Raw genomic sequence first — 12,865 nt, 5'->3', positions numbered from 1 at the left:
CCAACATCTATTCAAAACACAATTCAATATATGTTTATGTGTGATTATTGCATGCTCTATGATAAATGCTCTATGTGCTTAATTGTTTATTTTATGTTTGGTGGTTGGTATCTCATCCTCATCTAGTATGATCATACATTTACCCAAGTACGTTGATTTCGTATCAATAAGAACGGGTCCACATCTATTTAGTTGTTTACATTTTCATAAGAATTGTAATTCATCATTTACATATGAATTGTGATTTATCTATATATATATATATATATATATATATATATATATATCAACTAAAACTTATGTACTCTCACCAACATTCGTGTTGACAAGTTTTATTTTTATACATGTTACAGGTACAAGTAATTTACATTATTCAAGATCGAAGAAATTAGTTTTACCCTTAGATATTATTAAAAATACAAAACATGATGTAATTGTTGTTTATTATTGAATTTGTGTACTTGTTTAATGTTAATGAAATTAAATAATTATTGTCGTTTTAATTAGTGTCTTTTGAGCTATTGTCCAATCAATACGTTACGCTCCAGCATGTTCTGCCTTTGGTCGGGGTGTGACAAAAACCCCTTCCAAATACAATTAAAACCAGGGGCGGATCTATATAGCGACATATGGATTTATGGGAACCCACTGAGTTTCAAAATTTATATAGGATATAGGTATAATTTATGATAGTGAAACCACGTATATTTTGAGAGTGAACCTATAAACAATTCAGATTTCTAGTCTGGTGGTAATGATTCTGACTTTCAAACCGGAATCCTGGGTTTGAATATGCCTCCTAGCGTCAAATTATGTTTTTATTTTTTTATTTTTTTCATTCTAGCTTACTAGTTAGAGTTTTCATTATTTTACTCTTTTACCCTCACATCGTTAACACACAGTACACATACACAACAACATTGCAGCCTCAAACCCTAAGTGCACACCATCAAACATTCAAACTCCGACAATCCACCTCCGCATGTTGCCTCTCTTTCCGTCGCGACGCCCTCAAACCTCCTCTCCATCTCTCATTCACTTCAGTCTTCACCGTAAGGTATATTTAATGTTTTGCTTCAATTATTTTTGTTTATTTATTGAAATTACAATTAGAAAGAATGATTATGTCGAAGTTTGTTAATTGAATTAGAAGATAAATTTGTTTTCATAGAATCTCAAGATTAAAAAGTCAACGTATATTTATTATATATGTTATCCTTTCTATGACGATGTTTGTTTTTTGTTAATATATCGTATTTATGTTATGTAATGAACCTTACCCGACCCGAACCGTTGAAGCTTGAACCGACCCAGACCTTTGAATCGACCCAAAAACTTTTATGGCCAGTCGTATATAATTAGAGCATTTCAAAACAGTGAACTCATTGAAAAAAAATTCTGGATCCGCCACTGATTAAAACGACCTTATAGTAGCATATATTAATCACATATAACAATTGAGAAAATATTGATCCTTTTATATATAACACAAACCGAACTATATCTGGATAATGGGTAAGCGAGCAACAAGCTGCGCCGCTATTGAGAAAATATTGATCCTGTTGTATATCACAATATAAAGACAGATTAAGCAAAGAAAACAACATAAAAAGTAGACAAACACTCAATATATAATGAAGATACATGAAATGCAAACTAAAAAAAAGGATGTATGCCCAACTTCTTGTCATTTTGCAAGGAACGTCATCACCTTCACATAAATCCAATCCTTTGAGACGTCAAGAAAGTGAAAAAAAAATCTCCTCCCATGCCAATTAACAAGTAAAGCACCACATGCAATACAAAATCCAGTTGCAAATCCACTAACCCCACCAATATAAAACCATCTATGAAGATCAATATTTGTACCTTCACCTCTACCCTCACTTTCATAAACAAGGGGTGTTACATTTAACTTTTTATCACCGGGGCAATCCTTGGTTAGGGGAGGTCCGCAAAGTCCTGGATTTCCGGTATACCTTGAACGGTCAAAAGACTGGAGTTGAGTGCCAGACGGAATTTTCCCAGACAAATTATTACACGACACATCTAGATAGTCTAATAAAGTCATTTGAGACATGCTTCGTGGCATTCTTCCTGAAAACTTGTTTTTAGATAAATCTAAAATTTGAAGATTGCGCATCTTACCAATCTTCAGTGGAATCTCCCCAAACAAAGCATTCATGGACAAGTTCAATGCAATCAGTTCATGGAGATCGGTTAGTCCATATGGGAATTTTCCTGTAAGATTGTTGCACGACAAATCAATGTACCTTAACAATTCTAAGATATTGTTAAATTCACGTATGCATCCTTTCCAATTGATTAACGCGTGGTCAACATACATATCCCCATGGATAAAACGGTGCACATTTTCATGAGGTGACGCTCCATCTTGAACCATTGCAGTGAGATTTTTGAAACATAAAGGGATGGTTCCATAAAGATTGTTCACTGACAAATCTAGAATTCGAAGATGTGCCAATTGACATAATTGTAAAGGGATGGTTCCAAAGAAGTTATTTGATGCTAGGCTAAGAGCATACAACTCCGATAAGCTTTCCCCAATCCAAACAGGCACGTGACCATAAAACTTGTTAGCCCCTAATTCCAAATAGAATAACTTGGAGCAATTCTTCAAAGATAGAGGTAGTTCCCCTGATAACTTGTTCTTGTATAAATACAAAACCTCTAGATTAGTTAGATACTCAATAGAAGTGGGAAGCTTTCCAGACAAATTGTTTTGTCCTAGATTAAGAACTTTTAGTGCCTTGAAGTTCCACAAACAGTCTGGAATTTCTCCGGTTAGTAAATTGTTCGACAGATCAAGAAAGGATAAATATCCATTAACAACTTCGCACAAAAAAGAAATGCCTCCGTGTAATTGGTTTTTGGAAAGGTCTAGCCATTCTAAATTTGACGGGACATATGATATAGAACCATAAAAGTTGTTGGAACTCAAATCTATTCTTATTCTTGAGATATAATCAGAGTTAAAATTAGATGACAAATCTATAACTTCCCCAGTGATGTTGTTGGAAGATAGATCCATATGTATCAATCTAGTAGGCCACGTGTGCCAAAAATCCTTAGGAATTGTGTCAGAAATGTTGGTATTTGCAATATCAAGATAAGTTAGATTTTTCAGTTTCTGAATCCATATAGGGAAACTAGGCCCAAACTTGCAAGAGCTCAATGCAATATGCTCAACATTGGAAAGGTTTGACATCTGAGCTTTGGATGGAACTCCTTCGAGTGAGTTGTTTGAAAGATTTACTGTTACAATATTTGACTTTCCAATGTTTTCAGAGATAACACCACTAAGAGAATTGGAAGAAACATCAAGAGTTGCAAGCTTAGGCAATTGCCACACCTTTTCACTCATTGTGCCATTCAACTGGTTTTGTTGAAGGAACAAATATTTTAGGGATGAAAACTCTTGGATGTCATCTGAAAGTGACCCTGTGAATTGGCTATTTGAAGCATCTAACTCTCGTAATGTAAATGATGTGCATCCAGACAAGTTATTTAGAAAATCAGGAAGTTTGACTAACATTGAGTTGTTATCAAAGAATAATGAAGTCAAACTACACATATTTCCTATATATTTGGGAATCCCATTTAACTTGTTTCCAGAGAGATCAAGATCTTCAAGTTTATTGTTAGTTAATGGTAATAGCCATTGATACATCGATGAGCTGAGATTATTGTTTCCGAGATACAGGCTAAGAATAGATGACGAATTAAAGTTGGCAGATGAAGAATACGGATACATGACTTGCCAGAGGTTACACCCGCCTAAACTTAAATATGAAAGTTTGCGGAAACTTAGAATCACATTTATCCAATGGTTTGCCTTAGCTAGAGAAATACCATCCAGTTCAAGTTGTCGCAAGTGAGACAAATGAGACAACCAGTCTATGTTTTCAATTGTGCAATTGCTAAGAAATTTAAGTGAAAAATATCGCAAGTTCTTGAGATTTTCTAATTTTGAAGGAACATGTCCATTAAAATAATTGTTTGAAAGGTCAAGATGCCTTAACCGAGTCATAGAACCAATGAACATGGGAATGGGACCACTGAAGGAATTTACGGAAAGGTCGAGATAATTCAAGTGGCTTAAGTTAAGCAATGAGGGGCTAATCTTACCTTCAAGATCTCCAAGACTCAAGTCAATGCTTGTAACATGGCCTGTTTGGCTACTGCAAGTGACTCCACTCCACTCACAACAATCATTGGTTGCTTCTTCATCAGTTGCCCACGTGGACAAAAGGTCATTAGGATCTTGATCAATGTATGTTTTGAAATCAAGAAGAGCATCCTTCTCCTTGTTGATGCACTTAGGAGATGCTCCTGCTACCCCAAGAGTGGCGGTTGTACTCTTTAGCCATAGCAAAAAAAGTGGTAAAACAAACAACATATGACATACGAGTTTACGACAAATCTTACATCCCATGATGTTGTATCAATTTGTATTGATCTTTTTTTATCTGATATATTACATATATGCCTTGATCAAGCTTTATATAAAGCTCAAATAGGATGTATGAAATGTCTTGGTCAATATGCATTTATGTTTCTAAAATGTACAGGTGAGGAGAGGTGTGTGTGACATTAACTTCATGAGCCACTGGTCCACTTAACCAGTAATGTAGTTATGACTTAAGAGTACTTTTGAATAAGAAAAATATACCCACACACTTAACCATGTAGTTATGACTTAAGACTTAAGAGTACTTTTGAATAAGAAAAATATACCCACAATTCTATCACACACAACAACCTGATCAATGTGCTTGTATAAAGAGCCAGGTTAAATTTATAAACATGTTAAATAATTTAACTATTCAATCGTTTTTCACTAATCCCTTCATACTCAGGGGCGGATTTACATAGACGTGTGTGGGTTCACGTGAACCCACCGAGTTTCGGATTTTGTATAGAATCCTTATGTAAAATATGAGAGTGAACCCACGTATAAACTGTAAGTGAACCTATAAACAAAATGAAATTGTGGTAAACACTTTGCCTCTTTATTCTGAAAGCCCAGGTTCGATTCCTTAGTTCCACGTTTTTTCCTTCTCTTTTTATCTGCAACGGTTATTCACCTTTGCCACTGTGCAAATTGGAACTTTAATAGTTTTCATGTATTTATAACTAGGTAATTAAAGCCGTTAAAGTCATCTATCCTTTATTAGAAAAAAAAATATGTTATATATCTTTGTATCTGAATATGATTTCACATAAAACTTGAGTTTGAATGTATAGATGTACTATGTTAAACCTAACCATTATATTGAAGGGGAAGTTTGTCCACTAAACAATCTTGATATACTAGGTTAGTGAAAAACAAGCTAGTTATAATTTGTCAAAACTTGATGGATACCCTATGGGTTTTGGGCCGGGCATACCAAACGACATTTTTAAAAAAGTAAAGGGTAAACCTTGTTTTTTTATTATTGTATCGCACTTTTATCATGTGACAAACCTAACCCGACTTGAACCATCGAATCGACCTAAAACTTTTTGTGTCCAGCTCTAAAAATTATAGCATATAAAACAGTGAACCCACTAGAAAAAGATTATGGATCCGCCACTGTTCATACTATGCCAAAATAAGAAAATTTTGTTTCGCCAAAATGAAAGAAAAAAAAGGTTGCTTGTAGGAAACGTAATACCCACACTCATATTACATAATACTATGTAATCAAAATCTTGACAATCCCTAGTTACCAACTTACCATATCACTACCAATTAAATCCAACATTAGTAAAAAACTAAAAATGGAGGACAACAAATCAATTAAGACACGTGAATGAAATATGAATTAGAAGCGTTCACATATTTCCCCGTTTTCAAAAAAGTGAACTATACGTATATACAAACCAACTTCAATTTTAATTTACGGTTTTAGCAACCGGGTTACAAGTTATTTCGTATGTTAAAAACCACTCATATGGCGTACACCATGTTTTGTAATTCTTTTTAAATACGAAATTTAAAAAGTAATAACTTTCTTTTTACGAATTTGTAAGTAGATGCACTTTATAGCGTACTAGGTTTTAGCCCATGTATTACTTTTTTTTTTTTACATTTTTTGTTTATAATACCGTGAATATATTTTTTTGTAAGGAAGTTTGTAACACACTTGGACCTATTTTGATCCATTTATGTTTGATTATGTTCGTTATGTTCATTTTGGATGAGACATTGAATGAATCACCTACTTAATATTTTAGATTTGCCCATTTATGTTAATTTAAGTGTGTTTATTTATATTCGTTTATGTTTGTTTGTGTTGGTTTACATTTGTTCATTTATATTCGTTTACCTTTATTCAATTATGTTCGTTTATGTTCATGAGCTGTTCATTTAAATTTTAAATGAACGACCATTTAACTCAGGTTTGCATCATAGAGCATTTGAAGTTTGGTGACCAGGATCGATAATTGAAGTTTGGTGACCAGGATCGATAAACACAAAACGAAGTTTAGATCATAAGCTCGATCTTGTAATTCTCATTAGCTCGAAAAATTACAATATACAAACTGTCTTAATTCACAATGATATAACCCACAAGCTCGGGTATATATACTAGTTTAAACATGAAAACCTAATTAGACTAGAATACAAATACTATAATCATATTCAAATGCTAATTGGTAAAAACAAATATAAATAATAATTAATAAATAAATTCCTTGTTGTCCAAGTCATTTGCTCGACTTGTTTACCAAGTAATTTATTCCATGTAAACCAAGTCACGTGCTCAACTTGATAAACGAGACACGAACTCATCATAGGCTCGATGAGTCGGCCCAACCCGCCTCATTGACTCGAGGACGGAAATTAAGTCCAACAGCATTAAGATCAAACACTAAAACAGTCATGCTTTTATAAATTTAAGATCCCATAGTATGTTACTATTCTACCACCAATAAAAACCGTTATATGTCTGTAATAAAGGTTGGTGTGGTGATGGTGGTGGTATGAGTGACGAAGATGAAGATCGAGTTGGCCCGGATAGGGCTTCATAAATAAAAGAGGAGGTAAGGGGCAACAAGATTTGAGTCGGTGGCAGATTAATCGGTGTTCATTCGACGACTCAGAAGAAATCTAACAAAGAAGGGACGGTTGATGTAGGTGACGATGGTGGTTGATGCAAGAGAGTGGAGGTTGATAATGGTCGGTGGTAATCAGAAGTTAGCGGGTGATTGAGAGGATATACTAGGTACAATGATATGTATAGGAGAGAAATTAAATTATGATTTGATGATGAAAGAATTTTAAAATAAATGAGATTTTATAATCACTTTAAAGGATATCCGGGTTTGGTAAGACTCATAACACACGAAAATATTGTTCGATGATGAAATGGTTTCACAAAGACACAAATAAATAAGATGATATAACATATTTAAGGGCTAACTATGTTTGTTGAGACCAATGACCCACTTATTTTTAATTTAAATGAGATGTTATAGCCTGTTTACAGGCTATCCGGGTTTGATGAAACACATGACCCGTGGAAATTATTGTTTGATAATGAAAGACTTTCACAAATAATTGAGATGTTATAACCCGTTTAAGGGATTTTCGGGTTTGGTGAGACTCATAACCCGCTTATTTTTTAAATCAGGTCAAACGCATAGAATTTCACCATTTATGAATGAAACAATTTGGTGGTGCCATACGAATGCCACATAAAATTTATTTATAGGCAACTAGTTTTTATCCCCCGTAATACGGGAGTTGTTTTATATTATTTGTTTCTGATATTTATTTATTTTTTGAATCTTTATTTTTTTATTGTATGAAAGTTAATAATATACTTATGGTTTGATGATAAATTGATTTACAAATAAATGAGATGTTATAACCTGGTTTAAAAGCTATATGGGTTTGATGAGACCCAAAACTCGTTTATTTTTTTACTATAAAATTGGTTTTTTAATTATATATAATAGATATCTTTTTTTAAATAAATCAGATATTAATTTTTAGTATATCCCTACTTTATAGAATTTTTATATCAAATATTTGGTGAGATTAGTTTTTAATTTAATGAGATGTTATAACCCGTTTAAGAAATATATGGGTTTGATAAGACTCATACCCGTGAATTCGGGTCAAATGAATCAGAAGCCTCCATTTAAACATCAAGCAAATCTGGTGACTCCAGAAAAAGAGTAGCGACCACATCACGACATGTAAGATTTTTATGTTTTCGTTTATATATATATATAGATTATATATAATATATATAGATTTCACAATTCACATAAACCTTGTTTCCTATTAACAAGTCCCACATCAACATTTGAAAGGTAAAAATAAAAATGAGGCTAATGTGAGGTCGTGGTTGGGGGTTCAAATGCTTGCAAAAGCAATATTAAGGTAGAGTATTTTACATCTAATCTAAAATTAGTATCTATAATCGAAGAAAAAGTGTTTTAACATTAGCTAAAGATTCATCCAGGGCCAGCAATGGCATAGGGCTGAGTGATCGACGGCCATAGGCCTGATTTTTTAAAAAAATATTATATGTATATTTATGGAAACCAATATGTATATTTAATGTTTATACTCAATTACATAACAATTAACTTGGTCAAGTGACAAAAGGGTATGACTCTCAACCAAAAGGTTGTGAGTTTTAGTCTCATTAGTTTTTTACACAACCCAAATCATAGCCAATGAAGATAATTTAAAATTTAAATTGTTTAAACTCAACAAAATACTCATTTTACTTAAAACCCAAAATATTTTTCGCATTCGGCCCAACTTTTTTTTTTTTAATTCTCGGAGTCGGCCATGGATTCATCAAATATTCTTCCAATACCTTAAGAGATCATATAAATATAAGACTAAAACTAACCAAAAATTTATTGCAATGCTTATTTAACTAATATATTAAAGCAATACAATTTTGTTCACGTATCAATTAAATGCGCATTTAACATAGGATGTATATGCAATGTCATTGTTTCTTATCATATTATGATCCATTACCCGTATTCCTATTATAACCCATGAGACTTTATAAAATTTTAAAAAATAAATTACTGTGTGATACGAGTTTCAAACTTAAGACCTTATGTTTCAAACCAAAGGTGTTAACTAACTCCACTAAACTACTAAAGTAGTAATTGTGTTTAATTTCTTGACTTAACATATATAAATGTGATTTCTCTTCAAGTATAAAACCAAAATTATATTTATTTGTTAACATTTCCATAATGTATTCTCATATCTCTTTAACACAACCATTTAAGATTGTTCGCTGTTTCTATTTTTATTTTAAAATATAATAATTTTATTTATTTTTCTTTTACAACAAAACCTTAGTCTTTGTAAATTTAGTTTTTAAATATGTGACAACATTTTGTTATAAAATTTCATTTTTACATACACAATATTTAATATAACAATATCGGTATAAATGTTTTATTTTAAATCAATCCAGCACCAAGATTTGGTTTCAACTTCAAATTATAGTGCATAATATATCAAAAAATTAATAAAAAAGTCATAAATAAAAATTATTATATATGAAATAATTCAATTTTTTATATCAACTATTCAATCCATTTTATTGAACATGGAATAGATTAATTATTCAGTCGATTGTTTAGGTTTATAATTGATTAATCAATTTAAAAGATAGAACTACATATCAATTTCTTTCTTATTAACTATCAAGATTCAAAATTTAGACTATTCCCAATTTAATATTGTGAGTTACCTTACTTTATAATTTTTGTTCAATTATCTAGGGTAGCAAATTATCATAATCACATTATGTAATCAATACACACCTTGATATCGCAATCAATGCTCGTTGGTTTATATTTTTGTTTTAGAAACTATCGTTTTGACCCATTGAATTAAATTTTTTACATACAATTTTGGAGTTTTGACCCATTGTCTATTGATTTCGTCATTTAATATGATTATTACACGGTTTCAGTTTTCAAATACAATATATGACCGGTCAACACGTGTTCAGATGAGAATCAGATGTTAGCAAAGTGGATTAGGAGAAAGTTGTCGTCCGGGAAAAAAAACACAAATTGGATTAGGAGAAAAATTGACATTTGCATTCATGAAATTTATAATACACACGTATATATTACGTTTCAAATATTTTCCATCAGTGTGTAACACATGTATTATCCTAGTTTGTCATTATGTTGTGTTGAAATGAATTTTATATGTTTTTATTTTAATTTGATATATCAACATAAAGGTCCAAGTGCCTAACTTTATATAAACTCAAAATTAAAGTAGAATTGATTGGAGGTAATACAACAAGCTTAAGGACCATACCACCGGTATGGAAACTGGTCCGACAAGAATCAACTAAAAAACTATCCGACCAACAGGTCGTAATTAGTTATTAAACCTATACTTTGAATACTGTGAAACTTGAACCGTACCTATTTAAACCCTTATTACCCTGGACTGATCTTTTCTCCCTCAGAAACCAATTCCTACCCGTATTGGTTAAAGAAAAAAGTGGTTTGACCACATTAAACTAAATCAAAACTTGCTCCAACCCGAACAGGTTTGGGCAAAAAACCCAGTTTGTGGCTTTGTGCACCTATATAATCGATAGGATGCGCTACTAGCCCACTTGTCCAACATATAGCACACATGAGGTTTCACTCAACCGACAAAAAAGGGTGTAACTTACACACCTGTATGCATTGTGATTGGTTTTACACACAACGTAGAATACCTCAAGATGGATTTCAATATCTACAGTCAACTAAATATATTTCTAGGTGACTAGGTCAATATGTATTTATAAGATGAGTTATCATGTCCGATGATTTTTCAAAAGGTCGATTTTCGTACAGTTTTTAGGTCCACATACTAAACTAAATATTAAATACCATCGAAAAAGTGGTACTAGTTCCAAATTAGATGTCAAAAGACTTTCAGGTCTTGGCAATTTATATTTATTAGATGTTTCTTCATCCTATTTTAACTAAGGGGCCAAGCTAAGAAAATAAATATTCATAACGGTGATGAATAATGACAACATGCTACATAATATAACTCAATAATTAGAACGTAAACAACGTAAAATATGACTTACAATTAACAAATAAGTGGTTGTCAAAAGTGATTTGTTTATAAAATTGTAGGACATGGGTCACGATTTTATTAGTCCGTAAAATAAAACAAATAAATAGTCTCTTTATATAATTTGGGAATTTGTATTACATATACCGTATACAAATCTAAACGAGAATACTACGAATTATAACATATATACAAATATTGATTCATATCAAGGACCTTAACTTATGCTCCAATAGCCAATTCTTGAGCATCATTCAACGAGTTAGAGTCGGACCGGAGTCGCGTTGGACGGGGACCGCGCTCACATCATCTAGCTTGTGTTGACCGAGACCCAAGCACCACCTTCGAGTCATGTCTTCTTGTATACCCTTTCGCTTGGTGAACTCATCTTGATCACCCGAAAACATCTACACCTTTCTAGCCTTCTAGCTGCAAAACTAAAAATTGTGGTTCCCGGTTGTGGCTAAGGATTTATGTTAAACAGAGATCCCTTAAAACAAATTTCGGGCTACCTCCGCGAGCCCATCTGTTTCCCAGGTTACAACAGCCGAAGCAGTATGTACTGCCGGGATTACCCTTGCACCCGAACTTTATTTGTAACGAGAGATCGGGATCGAAATAGAGTTGGAATTGAGAACACAAATTGGTTTGGCGTCGCGTGTTTGGGTCTAGTGTGTGTACGTGACGTGACTTATCCGGGTTTTCGATATATTCCAAATGAGCTCCTCGACTTGCTATTTATAGTGACTTCCCGTCATGAGTCAGCGTGACATGTGTCACATCCAGAGCAATCCACACACCACATGGCACAAGATTAAGCATGTGATGACACATGTACCGTGACTCACCAATGAGTTTGACACTTGGCAGCACGTGGAGCGCGGACAACAAGGAGACGACACCTAGCTGCTGACTCATCACATGTTCATGACACATGGCATCTAACACTTGTCACACACTCGCTACATAATCGACACATGTCACCTGGTTCAACCACAAAAATGCTAAGGAGGCTCTTAAACGTATTACCAATGTGGGACAAACCCATTTATATTTTTATCAATGTTTAAGTTCTCAATTAAACACTTTAGAGTATCGATGTCGCATTCATCTTTATTCTTTGGACACGTTACTAATTTAATTATTAGTAACAAATACTAATTAATATTAATTATTGTTCAAAATTTCCAACAAAAGTTGGATGTTATACTTGCGGAATAAGTGTGGGGTGGGTGATGTGGTACCCACGGCCCACGGGATCATGGTGAACACTACACAACCCCCGACCCCTCATGCCATGCATGGTAAGCGTGGTCACCATCCCATTGGCTAGCACAAAATTTTTGACAGTCTACCATAAACAACACAAAATAACCAAATCCCTAACAAAATTTGTATTTATATCTTTTAAAATTTATGGATCCCAACAATCCAAATAACCCGCATTTTGATAACAACCTGGGCTGTATTTCTCGAACCTAAACTGGTTTTAAACCTGAACTTGTTTGGGCCTAACGAATATAGACTATAGAGGTAGGGTACCAAAAAGACCCAAATACCCTTAAGTACCACCTGCGGGTCACAGAGGAACCTCTAATAGGCCACCCGCGGGGGGATACGGATCACCCGCATATCACGGTAGAGGAGGAACGTCCCCATACCACGCGCGGAAACATTCTGGCACTCTCAAAAGTCGTCCGCAGGATAGGACATCAGTCCGCCTAAACAACCGGAAGGCAATGCTAGCGGGACAGCTGTCATCAATTAACTACC

The 12,865-nt window shown here is 33.5% G+C and overlaps 2 protein-coding genes across 2 annotated transcripts in view; both read right to left on the bottom strand.

The window, feature by feature from the left end:
* The window catches only part of LOC143620165 (uncharacterized), a 159,478-nt gene that overhangs the window by 35,364 nt on the left and 111,249 nt on the right, over positions 1-12,865 (bottom strand). The gene's annotated exons all lie outside the window — the stretch shown is intronic.
* On the bottom strand, positions 1,591-4,481 carry LOC143620327 (receptor-like protein EIX1). The gene has a single exon (XM_077092028.1). The coding sequence runs from the start codon at positions 4,454-4,456 to the stop codon at positions 1,688-1,690; it is 2,769 nt and encodes a 922-aa protein (XP_076948143.1). The 5' UTR covers positions 4,457-4,481; the 3' UTR covers positions 1,591-1,687.

The sequence above is a fragment of the Bidens hawaiensis genome, unplaced genomic scaffold, assembly GCF_021521415.1.
Source record: "Bidens hawaiensis isolate Kalapana, Puna unplaced genomic scaffold, B.hawaiensis_p1.1 tig00002553_1, whole genome shotgun sequence".
Lineage (NCBI taxonomy): Eukaryota > Viridiplantae > Streptophyta > Magnoliopsida > Asterales > Asteraceae > Bidens > Bidens hawaiensis.
Note: the sequence above shows the minus strand (reverse complement) of the source record. Positions and strands in the feature narration are given on the sequence as shown.

Bases quoted from the DNA above. Each gene is read 5' to 3' on its own strand.
- LOC143620327 (XM_077092028.1), bottom strand. From the start codon at position 4,456: ATGGGATGTAAGATTTGTCGTAAACTCGTATGTCATATGTTGTTTGTT.